Genomic DNA, 24,254 nt, shown 5'->3' with positions numbered 1-24,254 from the left:
GATTAAATTATGATTAAATTCAGTAAAGATACAAAGACCTTTATACTTCTAATCATTCAGGTTGAATAGAAAGCATTATCTATTGCTAGTCTTATCTATGCCATATGAATACTTTCTAGATCTCTCCTTACATGAATATTTAATGGTATTAAAATTAAAATTTAGGGGACCAGAGAGAGAGTGCAGTGGGTAGAGCCTTTCAAACATCTGGCTTGGCTTCCATCCCTAGTACCACATACGGTTTCCTAAGCACCGCCAAGAGTAATTCCTGAGTGCAGAGCCCCAGAAGTAAGCTCTGAGCACCACTAAGTATGGCCCAAAAACAAACTAGAAGGAAATTGAATCAAAATACTTAAAATGTCTTTGTTCTATTTGTATTGTATCACTGGCTAAAATCTTTTCGCCATAAACTTGATGCCTGTTCTTTTTATTTATATATCCTGATTTTTTTAAATGAACATTACATGAATTTTTGTTTTGTGACCTTCTATATAAAAGATGATTTTTATATGCTAAAAAATATTTTATACTTTTTTTCGTACCACTAAGCACCATACCAACTGTTCTATCTCTCAGGTCCAGGAAAAAATCTTGTTAGCTTTTAATTGTTTTTTGAAAATTAAGGCGGAAAATATTTTAGGAGATAAGGAAAATATTTTAGGAGATATGTAAGTATTGTTTTGTTATATGCACTTTAAAGCATCTTGTTTTTCATATAAAAGTTTCTCGAATATGTTGCCAATCTCTTTAATACTTAGAAAAATTCTAGAATAGGAATCCAGGTTATAACTGGATTTGAGATTTATTCCATGATGCCCTCTGCAAAAAAAGAGGTCTCTTTATACTACTAAAGTTAGAAGATTTTTATCTGAAGCATTTTATTGCCTTTCTTTTTTCCCCTCTTTTCTTTTTCACTGAGCTGAGGGGTGATTGCTGTTCCTTCTGTGCAATAGCTGTCCTTTGTTGCATGACTTTTTAACATTTCTTAGCTCAAATTCAATCTTCCTTCAGAACCTTATCCTTTCTTTCCCACCAGTTCTACTAAGTAGGTTTTTTTTTCCCCCCGTTCCATTTTAGAAACAATTCTGACATTATTTGGTAGCATAAGAACGAAACTCTCAGCTAAAAGGATTCCCCATCTTCATTCCGTAATGAAGCCTCTTTTCAGTTTGGGGACCCAGGATAGGGTTAACAGTGGCGTTGGAGACTTAGTTGTGTTTCCCCTACAAGTTGGTGACCTGGAGAGAATAATACCTTAAGTATAGCCAGTTACGAAAGGCTGAGCCTTGTATTAACAGGATTCTATATATCCATTCCATTGCTTTCTTTATTCATAATCTGAATTGCTCCTCATTTTGGAGCAGACCATTATTTAGCGTTATTTCTAGTTTCACATGAAAATTTAAGCCCCAATAAGTTTGAGCATGTGACTGGCTTCTTAAAACTACATTCTACATTTCCATATCATCCTGTCCATAGACTGAGTGCTGAGTTCCTTAGGGTCTGTGCTTAAGCACTAATATTTAAAACTTTGATACTTAAATTAGATATGCTATATCCCTGTTTGAAAGTTTGATACTTACACTTCGAAAGCTGTACACAGCACATTATTTCTTCATACTTCCAACGAGGCTACAGATAGGCAGTTTTTAAAAACTTGGTATTTTATTAAACATGATTCAAATTATTATCTTCCTTTTTTTTTTTTTTTTTTGCTAATGTCACAACTTTATTAACCTTTATCAGGAGTCATTCGTGGCCGTGCGGCATCTTATTATCTCATTCTTACTTTGGACAAAATGGCAGGCTACCAAATGTAACCTGCCCACACGGCAGAGTCTGGCAAACTCCCCGTGGTGTACCCAGTACGCCAAATACCAGTAACAATTATGGGTCTCATTCTCCTAACCCTGAAAGAGCCTTTAATATGGCGGCACTTTTAAAAAATCTCAGGGCTAGGATGAAGGAGACGTTACTGGGGCCTGCTCGAGGCAATTGGTGAACAACAGGATGGTTGTGATCGTGATTGTGATCAGGAGTCAGAAACCAAGCTAACAGTTGACCCTTAAGAAATGGTGGCTTTCAAAACCCAATAAGAGAGAGAGAACAGAAGGGAATGCCCTGCCAACAGGGGCAGGGGGCGACGTGGGGGCTGGGGGGTGGGAGGGATACTGGGATCCGTGGTGGTGGGAAATGGGCACTGGTGGAGGGATGGGTATTTGGTCATTGTATAATTGAAACCCAAGCACAAAAATTTGTAAGTCTACAACTGTACCTCATGATGTCTCACTAATAAAAATTTTTTAAAAAAGCAATAGAATAATGGTAAAATAGAAAAAAAAAAAAGAAATGGTGGCTTTTCTACAGCTACTAGCAAAATGGTATATATGCATGGTAATTTACTTACTACTTATTACCAGGTGTTTTAATAATGTGGTTTTTGTCAATATTTTGATAGTTTACTGAAAAAACATTTCTTCTTCCCTGGGTAGTACCTCAAACATTTTTTAAAATATTTATAGTCGTAACTTAGTTGGTTCTTTATTCTTTTCCTATTTATTAGTGCAGATGTTATCATTTGATTATATATGCTTTGTAGTTGATGATCCATAGATGGTCTACTGAGTGTCCTGGTATTTCATTTTTCCTAGTCCAAAAGATTCATCGTGATGCAGATATGATTTTTGTTATTGCTTGGGGGTCACACCCTGTGAGACGTAGAGTTACTCCTGGCTCTGCACTCTTGGAATTACTCTTTGTGGTGCTCAGGGGACTGAGGATTGAACCTGGGTCAGCAGCGTGCAAGGCGGATGACAGATGCTCTACCTGCTGTATTATCTCCAGCCCCGCAGATAAAATTTTAGCATGGAAAACTTTTCCCTTTCTGTTTTTCTTTTTTTGTTTTTTCCTTCCCCCTTGGGCCATATTTAGCTGTGCTTATAACTATTCCTGGCTCTGCACTTGGTATCACTCAGGGTGGTGCTGGGGATTGAGCCTGGGTCAACTGCATGCAAGACAAATGCCTTACCCACTGTTCGGTCTCTCTGGCCCAGAAAAAGTCTTGCAAGCTTTTAAGTTCTACATAAAGTGTCATTCTCTTAGATTTCTGAACATCTTAAATAGAAAGTTTACTAATTTTCCTTTATGGGCTGGAGCGATAGCACAGCGGGTAGGGCGTTCGCCTTACAAGCGGCCAACATGGCCGACCCGAGTTCAATTCCTCCGCCCCTCTCGGAGAGCCCGGCAAGCTACCGAGAGTATTCGATATGCCAAACACAATAACAACAAAGTCTCCAATGGAGACGTTACTGGGCCCGCTCGAGCAAATCGACGATCAACGGGAGGGCCTTTACCTTTACCTTACCTTTATGTAATACATTTAAGATCAAGTGATATTAAATTTCTTTTAATGGCTAATTAAAATTATTTTGTTTGTTTTGCTTTCTGGGTCACACCCGGGTGATGCTCAGGGGTTACTTCTAGCTCTGCACTCAGGAATTCCTCCTGGCGGTACTTGGGAGTCCATATGGAATGCTGGGAATCGAACCCGGGTCAGCTGCATGCAGTGCTGTCACTCCAATCCCCCTAATTAAAGTTCTTACTATGTTGTTTATACTAGTTGTTGGCCAGTACTGTACAGTGCTGTACAGTTCATTTCTTTGACTTTTTCCCAAGTAGTAAATTTCTTCATCTTTTAAGCTTTAGAGACTTGCTTTCTCAGCCCCACTCAAGTCAGAAAGCAACCATGCACTACATAAATGAACACGGGTGTGTTTCCCAAATGTTTGTTCATAAAATAAGCAGTAAGGCTTAGTTTCCCAATATCTTCAACTTGTTTCCAGTATTTTTAGCTAGAAGGATAAAAATGTCATTAAAATCTATTATCTCAGGTTCACTCATCTTTTCTGATATTTTTTTCAAGGCCTTTATTCACTTTTTCATGCCTCCTTTTTATAATAGGGACTACTTCTGGCACAAATTTCTCTTTCAGTCCCTCTCCGTGTTTCACGGCTTTTTTGTACATGTTTACACCTCTACCAATTGTCTGAGAAAAATAGTTTTTATTTTCTTCCCATATTCAATCATTTTTAAATAGGCTCTCTGCCAGCTTCATCACCATCATACAGGAGAGAATGGAAGCAAAACATGGTCCTGGATTTTTTCATTTGAAATGGGGAAGACAGACTGTATAGCAGTCGTGTAAATACATTGTTTTAAAAGGCAAACATTTAAGAGACAAACTAGATGAGACGTTGAGATGGATGAACTTGCTGTCTGTTGAGTAGTTGTGAGGCAGAACGTGAGGATATGCAGTTTAGCAATCTGGCAAGAGACTGGAAAGAGCATAGGAGGTAAGGGACTTTAAGGCGTGTATGTGGCTAACCCCAGCTTGATCCCTGACGCCTCATAAGGGTTCCCAGGCACCTCCAGGAGTCATTCCTGAGCATCGAGCCAAGGATAGCCCCTGAGCATCACTAAGTGTGCTACCTTCCCCACCAAAAAAAATGAAGAGTGGCCAAAATAAACCAAAGAGGGAGAGAGAGGTATTTGAATAGAAACTTGTAAACTATGTAGAGGGGATTGAAGCATTTTTTAAAACGTCTTATTTATTTGGGCTGGAGCGGTAGCACAGCGGTAGGGCATTTGCCTTGCACGTGGCCAACATGGCCTACCCGAGTTCGATTCCTCCGCCCCTCTCGGAGAGCCCGGCAAGCTACCGAGAGGATCTCGCCCACATGGCAGAGCCTGGCAAGCTCCCCGTGACGTATTCGATATGCCAAACACAGTAACCAAAGTCTCCAATGGAGACGTTACTGGGCCCGCTCAAACAAATCGATGAAGAACGGGAGGACAGTGACAGTGATTATTTATTTATTTTGGTTTGGTTTTGAACCACCATCTGGCAATACTCAGGGGTTATTCCTGGTTCTGTGCTCAGAAACTACTCCTGGCGGTTCTCAGGGTCCATATGGAATGCCAGGGATCTAACTCAGGTCACCATGTGCAAGGCAAACACCCTACCTGCTGTACTATTGTTCTGGCCCCTGAATCATTTTAATGGAGCGTCTCGATTTGTTTCACTTTTTTTAATTTTAAGTCCTGGTTTGGTTCATTAGAGCTCTTGCTACTTGCCAAATCATTCATTTATTCATTTTTCTATCAAATGCCAAGTATTCATTCTGTATAAATTAGTAGTCTTGAAAACGACAAAAGTGATTCTGCCCTTTATGGGTTAGAGTCAGGGACAAAGTTAATTGTGTTTTTATTAGTCTGTCGTTTATTATTCCCTGCTAGCTGATATGTCTATCCATATTAATAAATATAAAATAGTTTCTATTTTATATTTATTAAAACTTACTAAATGCTCTTTCTAGACATATAAATCTATTCAGAAATTCCAAATCCCACTAACCACTCTTCATTACAAATAAAACAAAATTGTGCTCATTTAAAATCCAAGTACAGGGCCAGAGAGCTAGTACAGGGGTGAAGGCACTTGCGGCGACCCTGGGCCTAACGGCCCTCACATTGTCCCTCAAGCACTGGCAGAAGTCATCCCAAATCACAGAGCCAGAAGTAAGTCCTGAGCACCACTGGGTGTGGCCAGTTCCCCCACTCCCTAAGATTCCAAGAACAAGGACAAAGTGATAGACACCATTTGGTTCCCAGCCTGCATTGTCTCTAAGAGCATTTCAGAGCACAGCCAAGTGACCCTGGCGGGCTTTGTGGGCCATTTGGGCCTGCAACACACCACTAGGATCATTTTTTTTAATCATAAGCAGTAATTTTCATACAGTGCTAAAATCCATATGTATTCCATGTGTATCTATTCATATATTCATGAGTTTTAGTTAAAATAATCTTTTAAACAGTGATTGATAAATTGGAGCATAAATAAGCTTCTCTCAAGGCAAAATAGGAATCATATTTGACTGTTAGGGGCTAAAAGTATGTGGGTAAATCTTAGTGGTGAACGAGTCATCATGTGCATGAATAATACAGAGGAGGCTAAAGAAGGACATTTTATATGGCATAGGAGTTACAGTGTTTGCTCTTCTTCTTCCTACAGACTTTTCTTCACAGGAATTGGAGGTGTTCATCTGTTCCTTTTCCTCCTCCTGGCTGCAGATGTTTGTTGCTGAGGCGATCTTTAAAAAGTTGTGTTTACAGAGCTCCATCAATATTTCTTCTGAACCACTGTCTCTTCATAAAATGGTAAATATCCACCACTTTTTTCTAAACTTTATAATTTCTAAGGAATGAGTTCATAAATTTAATAAAAGTGTTCCCTAATTATCTCTGATCATCGAGTACAAGCTCAAATGACTCCATAAATCTTTCCTTGTGAGTAGGCATTTTTCTGCCTGAGAAATGGAGTTAGTATAGAAATTTTAATTACTTGAAAGGAAATAAAGGTTGATAATGGAGAAATAAGTGCAGACCCAGCAATAACCCCTCAGTATCACCAGGTGTAGCCTCAAAACAAAACAAAAAATCTTTCTTTTTTTTTTTTTGCACACAGATTCCATGGTACATATGACCATTATTTTGGCCAGACCTAGATTTTTAAAAATTCACAGTATTTTATTTTATTTTTAAAAACAAATACTATAAATAATGCCACGGTATTCCCCATTCCCTTTTGTCTTATACACATGTAGTTTTTATTAGATCTAGAATTTTTATATTTACATGTTTGCTTTCTTTAAACCAGTATTAATACCTATTGTTTTCAGTGGTTTTCTTACCAAATAAGAAATGTATTTGTTAATTGGCCAAGTTGGGCAAATTGTGTTTTATGACAATCCTTGTCTTGAATGATGTCAGCACTTTTTATTCCACTTATTTCAGACTTGCTCTCTGTTGAAGGAAAGTATTACTTACAAAACAAAACAAAATGGAAACGACACCAGTTTTATATAAGTCATAGCACTGTAGCACTGTCGTCCCGTTGTTCATTGATTTACTTGAGTGGGCACCAGTAACATATCCATTTATCCCTGTCACGTGCTGGTATAGCCCAGTGTGTCTGCTCGCTCCAGAAACACGATGTGAGATTTATTGTTACAGTTTTTGGCGTATTGACTATGCCACGGGGAGCTTGCCAGGCTCTGCCGTGCGGGCACTTTATTCTTGGTAGCTTCCCAGGCTCTCTGAAAGGGATGGAGGAATCGAACCTGGGTTGACTGCGTGCAAGTCAAACGCCCTACCCATCCAACCCTTATATAAGTCATAATAAATATTCAAACTATGCATATGGTTATAAAAAGTTGGGTGTAAAGCTGATCAGAATAACTTCCCTAGATGAGTATCAAAATTCAATTTGAAAAAAAGTTAGTTTCAAGAAGACTTTTTTCCTTGCATACATCCCAATGACTTAATGAAACTGAACTAGGCAACTTTGCTGTTATTTTTGTTTAGCATGTTCAGATGAAATAGGGTGGCAGCCAGTGTGAGGAAACTTAAGAAAATAAAACTACTTTAAATGGTTAAATGAGTCAAGTCATTTTTTCCCCACTGCTTTGTAAGTTTTAAAATTTGTGAAATATGATCTTTTTGATGAGTAGTTGAATTCTATTTGCTAGTATTTTGTTGAGAATCTTCGCATCCGTGTTCATCAGGGATATCGGCCTGTAGTTTTCTTTTCTCGTGGTATCTTTGTTTCCTTTTGGTATTAGAGAGATACGGGCTTCATAGAAACTGTTTGGGAGAGTTTCCGTTTTTTCAATTTCCTGAAAGAGCTTGAGAAGGACTGACAGCAGGTCCTCTTTAAATGTTTGGAAAAATTCGCTAGTGAATCCATCTGGGCCCGGGCTTTTGTTTTTGGGAAGGCTTTTGATTGCAGTTTCTATTTCGTTGATGTTAATAGGTCTATTCAGATACTCCAGGTCTTCTTGATTCAGCTTTGGGAGATTATAGGAGTCCAGGAATTTGTCCATTTCTTCTAGGTTCTCTTGTTTCGTGGCATACAGACTTTCAAAGTAGTCTCTGATGATCTTTTGGATTTCTTCGGTTTCTGTTGTGATATCCCCCTTCTCATTTCTGATTCGGTTTATTAGGGTTCTCTCTCTCTGTTTCTTTGTGAGTGTTGCGAGTGGTTTATCTATCTTGTTTATTCTCTCGAAGAACCAGCTCTTGGTTTCATTGATCTTTCGGATTGTTTCTTTGGTTTCCATGTCATTGATTTCTGCTCTGAGTTTTATGATCTCTTTCCTTCTGCCTGATTTAGGCTCTTTCTGTTGATCTTTTTCTAAGGACTTGAGCTGTGAGGTCAAGTTGTTTATGTGCACCATTTCTACAGACCTAAGATATGCTTGCAGAGCTATAAATTTTCCCCTTAATACAGCTTTCGCTGCATCCCATAGGTTCTGGTAGCTCGTGTCTTCATTCTCATTTGTTTCCAGGTATCTTGATTTCGTCCTTGACTTTGTTCCTGACCCATTCATTGTTCAGCATCAAGTTGTTTAATTTCCAGGTGTTTGATTTGGTTCTCCGTGTCTGTGTGTGATTCACTTCTATCCTCAGTGCATCATGGTCTGAAAAGATGGCTGATACTATTTCTATCTTCCTTATTTTGTTGAGGTATGTTTTGTGTCCTAGCACATGGTCTATTTTGGAAAATGTTCCGTGTGCATTGGAGAAGAATGTGTATTCTTTCTTTTTGGGGTGTAAAGCCCCGTATAAGTCTATAAGCCCTTTCTCTTCTATTTCTTCTTTCAAAGCCAATGATTCCTTGCTGGGTTTTGTTCTTGTTGATCTGTCCAGAGGTGATAGGGCAATGTTGAAGTCTCCAAGTACTATTGTGCTGCTTGCAATGTCCTCCTTAAAGTCTGTTAGCAGTTGTTTTAAATACTTGGCTGTTCCCTCATTAGGTGCGTATACATTTAAGAGTGTGATTTCTTCCTGTTGTACGTATCCCTTGATGAATAGAAAATGGCCACCACTGTCCCTTCTAGCCTTTTTCAGGGTGAAATTAATGTTGTCAGATACTAGTATGGCCACCCCAGCTTTTTTACAGGAGCTGTTTGCTTGCAGGATTGTTTTCCATCCTTTGACTTTGAGTCTGTGTTTGTTTTGGCTGTTGAGATGAGTTTCTTGTAGGCAGCAGAAGGTAGGATTCATCCCGGGGATGCAAGGCTGGTTTAACACTAGGAAATCAATCAACATAATCCACCACATCAACAAAAGAAAAGATAAAAATCATATGATCATATCAATAGATGCAGAGAAAGCATTTGACAAGATCCAGCACCCATTTATGATGAAAACCCTAGCCAAAATGGGGATAGATGGGTCTTTTCTCAATATAGTTAAAGCCATCTACCACAAACCTACAGCAAGCATCGTCCTCAATGGCGAAAAACTGAGAGCCTTCGCTCTAAGATCAGGGACGAGACAAGGATGCCCACTCTCTCCACTGCTGTTCAATATAGTATTGGAAGTACTTGCAATAGCGATTAGGCAAGAAAAGGATATTAGGGGCATCCAGGTAGGAAAGGAAGAAATCAAGCTCTCACTATTCACAGATGATATGATACTATACTTAGAAAACCCTAAAACCTCTATCAAGAAACTTCTAGAAACAATGCTTGTATAGTAAAGTGGCAGGTTATAAAATCAATGCCCAAAAGTCCATGGCTTTCCTATATGCAAATAGTGAAAGAGAAGAAAAAGACATGAAGAAAACAATCCCATTCACAATTGTGCCCCAGAAAATCAAGTACCTTGGAATCACCCTAACTAAGGAAGTAAAGGACCTGTACAAAGAAAACTGCAAAGCTCTACTTCAGGAAATAAAAGAGGATACGAGGAAATGGAAAAATATCCCCTGTTCATGGATCGGGAGAATTAACATTGTCAAAATGGCAATACTTCCCAAAGCACTGTATAAATTCAACGCAATCCCTATTAGGATACCCATGACATTCTTCAAAGAATTGGAGCAAACACTCCTGAAATTCATATGGAACAATAAGCCCCCACGAATAGCTAAAGCAATTCTTGGGAAAAAGAAAATGGGAGGAAACAATCTCCCTAACTTCAAACTCTACTACAAGGCAGTAATAATTAAAACAGCATGGTACTGGAACAAAGGCAGAGCTGTAGACCAATGGAACAGGGTTGAATATACTGACGTCCCCCCCAAGTATAGGAGCATCTAATCTTCGATAAGGGGGCAAGAAAAGTGAAGTGGAGCAGGGAAAGCCTCTTTAACAAATTATGCTGGCAAAACTGGACGGCTATATGCAAAAAAAATGGGCTCAGATCTCTGCCTAACTCCATGTACAAAAGTAAGATCTAAGTGGATTAAAGACCTCAACATCAGACTGGAATCTATAAGATACATTGAGGAAAATGTTGGCAAAACCCTCCATAACCTAGAAGCTAATGGTGTCTTCAAAGATGTCACACCTGGCTGGCCAAGCAAGTGAAAACAGAGATAGATAAATGGGACTATCTTAAACTAAGAAGCTTCTGCACCTCAAAAGAAACAGTGACCAAAATACAAAGACAGTCAACTGAATGGGAAAGGATATTCGCCAGCTACACATCTGATAAGGGGTTAATTTCAAAGATATACAAAATACTGGTTCAACTCCACAAAAAGAAAACATTCAACCCCATCAAAAAATGGGGAGATGAAATGAATAGAAACTTTGACAAAGAAGAAATCCGAATGGCTAAAAGGCACATGAGAAAATGCTCCACATCATTAATCATCAGGGAGATGCAGATCAAAACCACAATGAGGTATCACCTCACACCACAGAGACTGGCCCATATCCACAAGAACAAAAGCAACCGATGCTGGCGCGGATGTGGTGAGAAAGGGACATTCCTTCACTGTTGGTGGGAATGCCGACTGGTTCAGCCCTTCTGGAAAACAGTATGGATGATTCTCAAAAAACTAGAAATTGAGCTCCCATTTGACCCAGCAATACCACTCCTGGGAATATATCCCAGAGAGGCAAAAAAGTATAGCCGAAGTGACATCTGCAATTGTCTGTTTATTGCAGCACTCTTTACAATAGCCAGAATCTGGAAAAAACCTGAGTGCCCGAGAACAGATGACTGGTTGAAGAAACTCTGGCACATTTACACAATGGAGTACTATGTAGCTGTTAGAAAAGACGAAGTCATGAAGTTTACATACAAGTGGTACTACATGGAAAGTATCATGTTAAGCGAAATGACTCAGAAAGAAAGGGATAGACATAGAAAGATTGCATTCATCTGGGGAACATAAAGTAACAAAATAGGAAACTAACACCCAAGTATGGCAGAGATTAGTACCAGGAATTTTTCTCAATGACCCGGAGGACAACCACACATGTTAGGGGAAGGGAGAGCTCAGAAAGAGAAGGGAACACCAAATAAAGGGTGTTGGGAGGATCCGCCCACGATGGGAGAGCATGCTGAGGGTAGGCTGTCGACCAAGCATGATTGCCACTCAATGCCTCTTTTGCTGACCATGGCACTCAAAAGGAGAGAGAGGGAAATGCCCTGCCACAGAGGCAGGGTGGGATAGGGGCTGGGTGGGGAGGGGATGCTGGGATCCGAGGTGGTGGGAAATGCGCACTGGTGGAGGGATGGGTGTTTGATCATTGTATAATCGAAACCCAAGCACAAAAATGTGTAAGTCTACAACTGTACCTCATGGTGCCTCACTATTAAAAAATAAATATTAAAAAAAATAAAATAAAATTTGTGAAATAAATAAAATATTATTTTCCAATAGATATATTCCTATTTGCCAGCTTTGGGGAAAACTGGTGTGCATGGCTCTGGAAAGATGCAGATGCAGATGTCCAAAAAAATAGGACAGTGGCCTTGCCTTGAGTCTCCAAGGGCTTTACTGATGTTGAACGGCGCTAAACAGAAAACAGGTGAAGAAGTGCCAGAGTTACAGTAAGTGACATCCATGTACCAATGATGCTTTGTTTTTTTTTTTTAATTAATGGCTTTTATTTATTTATTTATTTGCTTTTTGGGTCATACCTGGCAATGCTCAGGGGTTCCTCCTGGCTCTGCACTCAGGAATTACTCCTGGCAGTGCTCAGGGGACCATATGAGATGCTGGGAACCGAACCCGGGTCGGCCACGTGTATGGCAAACGCCCTACCCGCTGTGCTATTGCTCCAGCCCCAATGATGCTTTGTTTTAAAGTGTAACTGTTTCTCAAGCATTGGTCTTAGCATTGTAATTATCTGTGATTGTGGATCAATACTCATCAGCAGAATTCTTCTATTCTACACGTGATCAGGAATTTCATTTGGGGGTTGTTTGTGTGTTAACATTGTATTTATTTATGAACATCTTGACTTTCCTTTTTTTTTTTTTTTTTGCTTTTTGGGTCACACCCGGCGATGCTCAGGGATTACCCGGCTCTGCACTCAGGAGTCACTCCTGGCGGTGCTTGGGGGACATACGGGGTGCTGGGAGTCGAACCCAGGTCAGCTGCGTGCAAGGCAAACGCCTTACCCACTGTGCTATCGCTCCAGCCCCACATCTTGACTTTCTTTAGTCATAGTAAACACTTTCTTTTTTGTGAAAATTAAATGCTTTCTGAGAGAAATAAAGTGTTCTAAAATTACTCTTTCACAATTTTTACTCTTGTGATTCAAATCACAAATAAGGGATTTCAGGGGTCTGAGCAGTAGTACACAGCAGACAGAGTGCTTGCTTTGTATGCAACCAACGTAGGTTTTATCCCTTTTATCCTATATGGTTTCCCAAGCCTGTCAATAGTGATCTCTGAGCACAGAGCCAGGATTCATCTCTGAGCACCTCGAGGTGTGGCCCAATCTCCTCAGCCCCCACAAAAAATGAATTTCAGGATATATGGTCATATGAGATTATTTGAATTGTTGGAATCGGTTTTCCCAAAAGAGCTACCTCCTCTAAAGCTACATAAAATCAGAAGATCTGAAATGTATATAGAGAGATAGCAGAGCGATGAAAGTATTTGCCTTGCATGTAGCTGAACCCAGTTTGATCTCTGGCCGCGGGTATGGCCCCACCCCAGCATCACCAGGAGTTGTGCCTGAGCACAGAGTCAGAAGGAAGTCCTGAACATCTCAGTGTGGTCCCAAATCAAGCAAAAGGGAAAGAAAACATGACGTGCTTTTAGGAAGAGTAAAATAAGAATATCTTGACCCTTTAACATTTTATTTTATTCTCTCTGCAGAAAATAATTTACTTGGTCTTTTTCTCTTTTGCTATTTTACCATATTCATAGACTTTTCAGTTGGCAGGCTTAATTAATGAAAGTCAGTGTATTAAAGTTTATTTCTACATAATGGGAATAAATATAAAAATAAGCAATGAGTATTTGAATGAATAGAGGAGTAAATTAAAGAAGGCCTTTTTTTGTTTGTTTTTTCTTTTCCTTAATGCTCACCATCTAATACACGTTGCCTTGGTGAAAAACAAGCTTTCTTTCTTTCTTGCTGTCTTTTCAGAGAGCTGAGCCTTGCTAAATGTTCCTCATCATTAAAAAGATTGAAAAAGAAATCAGAAGGAGAGTTGTCATGTTCCAAGGAGAATTGCCCCTCTTTAGTTACAAAGATGAATTTTCACAAGACTAATCTAAAAGGTATTCCAAGTATCTAAACTGGTGCTAAGACCTCTTTTTTTGTGGCTTTTTGCATATTTTGCACACTGATCCTTTGAACTTAAATACTGAAGTGAATTCAGGAACCCCCTTCCTGGCCAGCATGTTATTTTTCTGAACTTTCATGTATACCAAAATTGTTCGTTTCATACCCAGTACAGTAATAGAATATTCCTCTTGTGGAGTGCCCTCTGTCTTTCTAGACAAGACGGTACATGGTTTGCACTGAGCTCATTCCAGCCTTGCCCGCCTTACTGTTCTACTCGACCTCAACCTGTGTTGCTGAGGGTCAGTGTCTTTTGATTTGAAAGTAAAATTCAGTCCTCATCTCTCATCCAGACATTTCGTGAACAAAGAATGAGGAGTAGGCTATGTTACATAGCTGTGTTAACCATATGGACCCTTTTCTTCCAGGCATTGAGCCCAGACTATGAAATGTGTTTGGCTTTTGGTTCTAACTATACTGGAACCTAAGTACCTAAAGGATGGAGTACTAGAATTATAATAATTTACTCTAGCACGTTTTTAGATATAAATGACCTTCCAGGATTCTGTATCTGGCCAATTGTGGAGTTTCTTGCTTATGAGCTGTATCATGTTTATAATACAAATTTTATTATGTCACCAGTTTGAACAGTATATTAGCTTTGAAGCTTTCATTAATCTTTCAACATAAGTTCATAATTGTGTAGCTCAGATTCAAAATAATTGCCCATTTGGTTCAAACTGTGAAAATGTATTAAACGAGATATTAATTTCACAAACCTTGTTCTTTTTCTTTGTTTATTGTTTCAGAAAGTAAAAAATGTGAATAACTTTAGGCTGAACAGCAGAAGGAAATATGAGGGAAAAAGTGAATTGGGAGATACAGAAAACTTCAATAGCTATTCAGTGTATATAAAAGAAATATTTTGACAGAAGTTACAGGCGGAATCTGTAAAACTGAATACTCAAAGTTTGTTACATTGTAAAGAAAGAACTATTTATTTTATAAGCAGTGGCTTATTTTTTTTTTTAATTTCCCTTACACAGTTTAGACTCAATATCTTATTAATCTTGGTTACATTGAGATTCACATAGAAATTGTAACCAACTTATTATTTCTTTTAGACAAAACTTTACCATTCTGATTGTCATTCTTACTCAGCTTTAAATGGTACTAGAGATTTTTCTCGTGTGTGTGTATGTTTTTATATTAAGAATCCCCCCATTTCTCCTTCTCTGTGCTGCTGTAGCCAAGCCAGACAGCCTATTGAGAAGCAGCAAACCATCTGTTAATGGATTTGAAGTTCTGAATTATACTTGAGTGTGTAAGGCTCTCGTGCTTAGCCAGAAACATTCATTTGAATTAAGCTATAAATGCTGTATAAAAAAGAGCCATACATTGAACGTAGGATCATGAATAAATTTAAGCGATGGCAATTGCACTCTAAACTTTTATTACCAGAAAATCTAGTATTTTTAGGTGTTCTGTGATCATTTGGGGGTTTTATAGTGGACTGAAGCTTTAAACCTTGAACTAGGGGGAGACAATACCCGTGTTAAACCTTTTGCAGTAGAATTTCATTGCTGAATTCCTGATGGAACAGAGGCTCTGTGGATTGGTGGGGTTTCCTCCCCCCTCTTTTTTTTTTTTTCAGTAAGAAAGATGCTTAAACCAGTCAAAAGGAGAACTCAATAAATAATTTTCTGGCATGGGGCCAGATCTCCTAGTTCATGCCCTTTGATTATTTTCTGTAGTTGATATCTTGTCTTCTCTGGAATAATCTATTAAATTTTTTATGGCAGGAGAAACAGCCCTCCATAGAGCTTGCATAAATAACCAAGTGGAGAAACTGATTGTTCTTCTTTCTCTGCCAGGAATAGACATCAATGTTAAAGGTAAGTTCTGTAATATCGGCTTTCTAATCCAGTATCTTATTATTTGTGATATTAAGTTGTTTGATGTCAGCATTTTTTAAAAGCCATTCAAATTTGTTTATCTTTTATGTCTTTAAAGTATTGCCAGAAGTAAACCATATATTGATTTTTAGTAGTGGTGTAGACACATTTTTTGTTTTCTATATTTAATTACATCCCAACATCAATGTTTTAAAAATTGCAATTAGGACTACAGTTATACCCCAGGCATTTTTATCTGGTTGCCTCAGATACAAGCATTTCGCTTGTGCATGAGGCAACCTAAAGGACATATAGATATGGGAGGTAGATTATCAATAATACCTCACTAACCAAAGTCCTACTTTTGCTGTTTTCAAACTTGCCTTGATTTCTAATTTAGACAATGCTGGCTGGACGCCTTTGCATGAAGCCTGTAACTATGGAAACACAGTGTGTGTCCAGGAAATTCTGCAGCGTTGTCCAGAGGTAGATCTGCTCACTCAAGTGGACGGGGTGACTCCTTTGCATGATGCACTGTCAAACGGACATGTAGAAATTGGCAAGCTGCTACTTCAGCATGGGGGTGAGTGCATTTATGCTAAGCAGGTTTTGATAAAATTTTCCAGCATTTTTGATGAATTCCTCAGATGTAGAAAGTGTTTTGTATTTAAGATCTGTAAGGAAAAATGCCTTTATTTCATATTAATGAGAAAGTAATGATAAAGTTCTCAAATGTAGTAAGCACCTATTATGTAGTGGGGACAAAGCCTTTTCATAACATTCATTTATTAGTAAGTAGATTTGCGTAGATTTTGAATTGTGAGTGTTGGTTTTAATTGCTAAATGTCTTTTACTTAAAGTGTGTAATGTCTTTGTGAACCAGCCATTTCTGGGAGCTTACTAACACATGCAAGTATTTAGTTGTGATTAATTGGGTTTTTAATTCTTTTTTTCTGTTCCTGTATAAAACTGCTAATAGGTTAATCTTTTTTAGTCATTTCTTTATAGACTATAGTAAAGATTGAAAATACCTTTTTTTATATTATTCCCATTTTACTGTCAAGTACATTAAAGTAGAAAAATTCTCAAAAAGGGGATAACAGTTTTGCATGGGTTTTTTATGAACGTAACTTAAGCTTAATATTCATCTGCTTTTTACGCAGGTTTTTTTAAAATCTGTGCTTCAGAAAATATCACCACCACTTTTAGTAATATTCTTATATTTGAATAATATCAATTTTACATTAGTATGTTAAAACTCTTGTGTCAAAAAAAACCTGATGTCTAGCTTATAATGCAGAAATGAAGATTTATATACATTCTGTTTTTATTTGTACTAATTTTATCTTAGGGCTTAAAATAATTTTTCTCCTACAGTTAAACTGTTAGATTCTCATGATCAGAAAAATTATATTTTCTGCATACGGCTTTTTTCTATAACTATATAGTCTATTTAATATATTTATAGTTATCAGACTATATAGCGTGAATTTAAGACATTGGTTATTTATAGTCTTCTCCTGCCCCCTAAAGGCTTCAGCGTGTCTGTTTTTAGTAATTCAATTTCTTAGTCACAATAATTTTCTGTTCTACTTCTTTATGTGTTATATATTTACTAAGACATAATGCTTTCTCCTAAGTGTGTTATTTTGCTGCTTAACCATAAATCTGACTTTTCAAGTCAAGATTTGCCTCTCATACCTCAATGACGAGAGAGCTGTTAGTTTTTTCCTCTAGCACTCTTAAGTATATAGAACTCTTTACTAGAGAAAATTCACGGCCTCTGTAAATTTTTCTAGGGCTCTTTGTAAAGAAAGTAAATGCATGAGTTCCTTGTCCTAAGAGAGGAATTTTACTTGTGCCTGTATTTAAGTACTTTGGCAGTTGTAGGCTTACCTTTATCTTAGTCTTAACTCTGGTTTTCACATGTCAAATGATTGGACAACACACATCATTATTGTAGTAACTGAATTATCTCGTTTGTTGTGAGTTGCTCAGTCTTGAGAACAGTAATTTTTAAAATGTCTGTCCAAATCTAAAACTTTCTTGTATTTTGAGTATACTATGTGTCATTTTGTTCTGCTTTTAAAAAAATAGTAGACAGAATAGAGAATGTTTTCTGAGATATAATGAAATCTAGTTTCAAATTAGCATTCCCTCCACCCTCATAAATTGTACACTAATTGTGTCATCAGTGCTTGGTCTTTTTTTGTTAAATTTATTTTATATCTCAGACACTACACTTGTCTGATCAGATTAATCATGAATTTTTCCATGTTTAATTCTCTCTCTGTCTCTGACAATATGATCTGTGCTCTACAGTAGTACTGCTTTTCCTGACCCTTTTTTTTAAAAAATAAAAAACCTCTAATAACATTTCTAAGGAAAAATACATACATAATTATAGGAATCGGCTGACAGAGGTACAAAGTATTCCCATATTTTGCTCTATGACCAAAGATCAAGTCTGTCATTGGCTCCTCCTCCATCTTCCTTTACTAGTTCGGGAAAACTATATTCAGCGCTAAGTCAATGGGTAGATGGGTTTAAGTAGGAAAAATGGATAAAATCTGAGTTCACTGTGGCACAGTTAACACTTTTTGAGTTACTGGTACTAAAAATGGAACATAAGATCATGAATGGAAAACATTTCTTCTTTGCAAGGTTCTTCTGGTCTTTCCTCAGCTCCTTGTAAACAGAAGGGGGCACCTTTCTGCCTGTTGATGCCATGTGACGCCTCTCACGCTCTTATACTGGGTTTAAGGTTGACGGATTTTGTTACTTTCTCTGGGAACACAGAAATTTTACACTAATCTGAAAATTTATGAAGTTTCATGAGTTTTATTTTTTTGCTCATAAAAAGTTATTTATTATGCTAAGGCAGTTCTTTCAGGCAAACCTCTTTAGATAATTGAATAGAGTTTGGGTTTTATTAAAAGCACTGTCATAGTTCTATTTGTAGCCAGTTAACTATGTCAGCAGGAGTCACTACAAATATGACGGAAATAGAACCCTAGATGCTTTAGGCCGGGGGATGCAGAAACTGCTGCTCAGCTGCCAAGGCAAAATTGTTTTATTCTTAACATTTTCTGTTTATTTTCTCCCAATAGGCCCTGTGCTTTTACAGCAGAGAAATGCTAAGGGGGAATTGCCCTTGGATTATGTGTTATCATCGCAGGTCAAGGAAGAACTATTTGCTATTACAAAAATAGAAGACACAGTGGAAAACTTCCATGCACAAGCAGAAAAACATTTTCACCACCAGCAACTTGAATTTGGCTCGTTTTTACTTAGTAGGATGTTGCTGAACTTTTGTTCAATTTTTGATTTATCTTCAGAGTTCCTCTTAGCTTTCAAAGGGTTAACACATCTAAATGAGCTGCTGGTGGCTTGCAAAAATTATAAGCAAGCTACCAGTGCTCATACTGATTGGTTACTGGATCTTTATGCTAGAAATATAAAGACTTTACAGAAGCTCCCAAATATTCTTAAGGAACTGCCTGAGAACTTACAAGTGTGTCCTGGAGTACACACTGAGGCCTTACTGGTGACATTGGAAATGATGTGTCGGTCAGTCACAGAGTTTTCTTGATGATGCCAGAAAATATGAGTCAACCATTCTAAACTCTCTCCACTTGCTGTGTTATTTACTATGGACTTACTAAGTTATTAACAAATATTAATGTAATTTATTTATTGATAGAATCTTTAGTATTGTTAAATTTTAAAAGCACTTAAAGAACTTCGGCAAAACTCTAGGATAGACTTCTTATTTTAGTAGAGTAGAATTTGACACCAAAGTGAAAAGTAGTTTTGTTTGACATACACAGCTTTCATTAACCTTTATTATTACATGTTGTTTTAAGAGGGATTATTTATTTATATTGTATATGTAAACTTTTTTATTTAAATATTTTTCCAAATCAAACTGTAATGTTCTGATTCTTGGTGTTCTAGGTCTTAGAATCATGGCAAGGGTTTCCATGCAAATGTGTTCTCCGTTTCTTCTCTTAGGCAGTTAAACCGAAATGCCCGCTTTAATTTTGTGTATTTCTAAATACATGTTTCTAAAATTTACAATAATCATCTTGGTTTTTAAGTGCATTAAATTGAGTATGCAAAGTTTGACAATGAGGATCTCTTGATCTATTTTATTTTAGGCGTATATGTTGAAAGTGTATTTCTATTTCATGTAACCAGTATTCTGTAACTGAAAACATTCTGATTCATGTTTCATTTCAAATTAAGATTATAAATGGCAACCAAAAATAGATTTCAAATTATCTCAAATCTTAATGCACCGTATGAATTTACAGAGCCTTAGGATTTCAACCTGCAATTTTTTCCTAATAGTAGTTTATAGTAAAACTAACAAAAGGGTGTGGATAATAACCACTTGTGAAATTGAAGTTGCTTCACTAGAGGAATAAGTTACATTGTGATACAGCTGGAAAAGAAACATTAAAACTTCCATTTAGCTTTTATGTAACTAAAGTGATAATCTCATAGCAATTAATCTGCTAAAGAAGCACACTTTAGTTTTATCTTAGAAATAGATCTTTTAACAAGAACCAATTGCCCAGTGTTTTATTACAGGATTCTTACTCTAAATTGAAAATTGCTTTATTAATACATCAGCTGTTAATAAAAATTAAGTTTTTTCTCCACATATTTTAAATAAGTACTTTTCTAAACATACACTATTAAAAATATTGGTTATAACTATCTAGCCTTAAAATGTGTAACTTCATACAGATTTCTTCCTACTTAATCTGTTAACATTTCAGAAAACATGATGTAGCAGAGATTAAGTAATTCTAAAATACCAAGGTTGAAGTTCTTTTGCTATGAGTTAAAACATTGTTATTCATCTAGTGCCACTTTATCTCATTTGTGAAGTGCATTTGGGATAGTTTGCTTCGTAAACTTACACATTTAATTAGAGACTTTGACATCAAATATAATTTCGAAGTCTTTTCTGATTTCTTAGTGACGAGTTCATTATAAGACAAGTTCCTTTTTAAGTTTTTATTTTCTAACCTGTCAAATGGATATAGCACCAGGAGGGGTTTTTTGTTTTTGTTGTTTTTGTTTTGCTGTGATAGGATTAAGCTGTCCTACACTTTATGTGACATTAATAAATGTTACTTCCATTCTGGTGCCCTTTTTTTTGTTGTTAGTTGTTGGAGTCGCACCCAGTGGTACTCAGGAATGTCGTGCAGTGCTGGCAAGACATGGCCTCTCCCTTTTGAGCCTTAACTTCAGAGTTTCTTTCTAAATCTCTTAACCCTTTGTTACAATCAGTTAAGTGAAAAAAAAAAAATAGTCACTTCTTAAGCTGGTAATTATTTGAAGGAATAAAATAACAAGTTACAAGTTTTTGCCGTTAAGAAAAAGTTTTCTAGTCAAATGTTAAGTATTTATGGAGTTGCATTTAGTATTAAAATATTGCATAGCGGGGCCGGAGTGATAGCACAGCGTGTAGGGCGTTTGCCTTGCATGCGGCCGACCTGGGTTCAATCCCCAGCATCCCATACGGTCCCCCAAGCACCACCAGGAATAATTCCTGAGTGCAGAGCCAGGAATAACCCCTGAGCATCGCTGGGTGTGACCCAAAAAGCAAAAAACATATATATATATATTGCATAGCTGTTCTCTATCATCTTTGCCAAGCCATGGACATGTATTTATTAAGCCCTCAGAAACCACTGAGTTCTGTGTCTCTAAGAAGGTGTCGTTGCAATTTTGTTCTTACTGAAAATTAAAACTTAGGCCTGGCAGTGTCACTCACTGGTGGAGCGTATGCCTTGCCTGTGTGAAGCCCTGGTGGGTTCTGTTCCTCGTATCACGCACAGGCAAAAAATATATATATCGGTTAACAATTGAGTAAATGTAAATGATTTTTAACTTGCAGTGACCAACCTTATCCCCAATATTTTAGCAGGCCTAACAATTCCGTCGCTTTCTATCCCTTTCTTCCCACCCCACCCTCTTCCCTTCCTACTATAGTTGTGATAGCTAAAGGTCACACACATAATTGGTGGTGGGGCTCACACATTTGGTTGTGGCACTTGCTGAGGGTTGCGTATCTGGTTGTTGCTCGTGGTGATCACCGTGGCTGGCACACATCTAGTCGCAGTGCTTGCCAAGGGTTGAACTTCTGGCCACGAGACTCCCACATCTTTAGTTGTGCCCCCACACACCTGACTGAGCTCACTGTTTCACCACCTGGGATCCCAGTTGCAACTGCTCTTGGCATAGGTGATTGGCACCAGCAGTCCCACAGGCGCTGCCGGTCCCCTAACCATTGCTTTAAGTCTTTGAGGTAAAAGAAGTAAAAATTCCAAATTCAATGTCAGTTCGTAGCCTAAGCACTAGCTTTCCGGTTGTAGATGGCTCAAAGTTGCAGCTGCTTGAGAACCAATCTGCGTAATCCTGTTCATTTGTTCTCCACCAGATTTCATATCATAAGTCAATGGAATTGTTAGCAAAAAATAAATAAAGTCTATCGAAGCATATGACAGTGTGAATAAAGCCTGAAGATAATTTCTGAGCTGTTAATATTTAGTTTTTTCCTCTGCACAGTTCCCACAATATCGGGAATATGAAAGGTTTTTTAGAATGTTTGATGACGATTCTTGAGAAAAAGTCTCTGGGAAATTAGAGTTTTCTTGTTTGCTAGTTCTTAAATTCACTGTGCAAAATAGAGAAGTTCAAGAATATAAATTTTCTCATGTCACTAACTCTACAATGAACGGAGGAACATCCTCCAACAAGTCTATTGCAAACTTAACTAGTGTTTTGAATTCGTTTCTCAAACACCAACTATGTATGAAATAGTTTGCTTAACTGAACTCACAAAAGTCTGTGGTGAATTAGACATATTTTATTGTCTTTTAAATAAGCTGCTGAAAAATAGTTTGCTTAGTCATTTGTCTTATTAGCCTTTAAATGAATATTCAAGGGACTGATAAATTCTTTCATCAGTATGATTTTAACAGGGTGGATAAAATGTGAACATGCTTTTGTAATCTTAGTGAAATAAACATTGGAACTTTTTTATATAAATGCCAGGAAATATTTGCCATTTTTATTATGCTGTTGTCACACACTAACTTAATGAATACCTTCGTGCGCAAAAATTACTGGTGGAAAGTGCAATCTATATGCGCTTATACACTTGCCCAGTGAAGTGATGAACTTGATGAGAGCCTGTCACTGTTGCTCCTTAATCAGTAGGACCAGGTCATCTTTGAGTGACATGAGGCTCTCTTCCCCTCAGGCATTCATCATCAGGCTTTTTTGCCAATTGCACCTCCTGCTGACGTGAAGCTTGCAAAACTCAGAATGATAATTGTTTTCATAACAAATGTGGATTGAGTTAAAAAGGTCAGTGAATGGCATTATTGGAATTAGGCCGTGCCTGGTGATGTCAGAATTGGAGACATGGAATAGTTACTACTTCTTCTAAATCAAATCAAATTGTTTTTAAAAACTTACCGTGTAGATGAAAATGAAATGTGAGGGAAGAATATACTTTTGTGGTCGGTTGCTTTGATCTAGAATTAAACATTGGACTGTAAGCTAATTATAAAAGTTTCTAATCCTTTGTTTTGAAATTTGTTTCCAAGCATACATTTTCAATCTACTACAGTTATTACTTTAATAATGCCTCCACTGAAGAAAAAGATTTTTAATGTCTTCTGAGCATTAGAAATTTTTAAAACGTTTTCTGTGCTAATATTAAAGATGCAAAATATATTGAATACATGCTTCCCAGCTTACAAAGGCACCAGCACTAAGAGCCGGACAGATCTTTAGACTTAGTTTCATGGACGCATCTGAATTATTAAGAGAAATTTTCTATTAAGTCATTTGAAAGAAGAGTTGTTAATAAACGAAACACCAGGCACAAGTCGTAGTAATCAGTTTTTTATCAAAGACAAATCTGCTTCATGGTAGTTTGTGTTGTAAGATCTGTCCAATACGTATATTTTAATTCATTACTATAGTTTCTTAGGACAGCATATCTTTGATCATAAATATACCCACATTATGATTTTTGATACTTAAAAGATAACCCTTAGAAACAAAAAACAAGTGATTGCTTTTTTCTTTTACAATTGTGTTCATAAATAAACGGGAACACATTTTTTTTACAATTATGTTCATGTTTATAGTTTGATGTACATAGTCAGTGCATGTCACCACCACCCTTGTCCAAGACCCCTACCACTGCCTTTGTTACTTTTACTCTCTCTTGAGATATTTTTTAAATGTTTCGTGCCACTTCTATATTTTTTTTTAAAAAATGTGGGCAATTCTTGTCTGCAATTTTAAACTATTTGCTGAATTAAATCAGGAAAATGACCTGTAACGATAATCATAAATGCATATTCCTAACATACACATATTTTGTATATGAGATTATTTATGGAATAGTGCCCTTTAAAAAAAGACCAAAAGTAAATGAAAGTTCTTGAGGTAATCATTTATAAAATAGCTGTCTGATTTCATGGCACCCATATCTTAGAATATTCAGCTCAGTTTTGGTTAATCCTTTTCCTTTCAAAAGTATCTAAATTGGATCAAGTTAACATTAATATATAATGGGTGTTAAACATTTAGAATAGGAAACTACTTTGTAATGTTTGATTTACTTCAACCAAAGACTGGAAGCTTTTTATATAAATATGCCTACCACTATTTTATACAAATAGGTGAATTGTGCTGAACTGAAAATCTGGAGTTCAGCTTT

The 24,254-nt window shown here is 37.2% G+C and overlaps 1 protein-coding gene across 2 annotated transcripts in view; it reads left to right on the top strand.

Annotated features, from left to right (window-relative positions):
- Positions 1-20,654, top strand: part of SLF1 (SMC5-SMC6 complex localization factor 1) — a 71,302-nt gene extending 50,648 nt beyond the window's left edge. For both annotated transcript variants that reach the window (XM_056112606.1, XM_056112605.1), the window contains exons 16-21: positions 6,071-6,216; positions 11,741-11,910; positions 13,464-13,597; positions 15,404-15,496; positions 15,897-16,079; positions 18,607-20,654. In XM_056112606.1, coding sequence (XP_055968581.1) covers positions 6,071-6,216; positions 11,741-11,910; positions 13,464-13,597; positions 15,404-15,496; positions 15,897-16,079; positions 18,607-19,088 — 1,208 coding nt within the window. In that variant the 3' untranslated portion in view covers positions 19,089-20,654. The remainder of the gene's footprint in view (positions 1-6,070; positions 6,217-11,740; positions 11,911-13,463; positions 13,598-15,403; positions 15,497-15,896; positions 16,080-18,606) is intronic.
- The last annotated feature ends 3,600 nt before the right edge of the window (positions 20,655-24,254 follow it).

Source organism: Sorex fumeus, unplaced genomic scaffold (genome assembly GCF_029834395.1).
Source record: "Sorex fumeus unplaced genomic scaffold, SorFum_2.1 ptg000018l, whole genome shotgun sequence".
NCBI lineage: Eukaryota > Metazoa > Chordata > Mammalia > Eulipotyphla > Soricidae > Sorex > Sorex fumeus.
The sequence above is the reverse complement of the archived record's forward strand: the minus strand, read 5'-3'. Positions and strand labels throughout refer to the sequence as shown.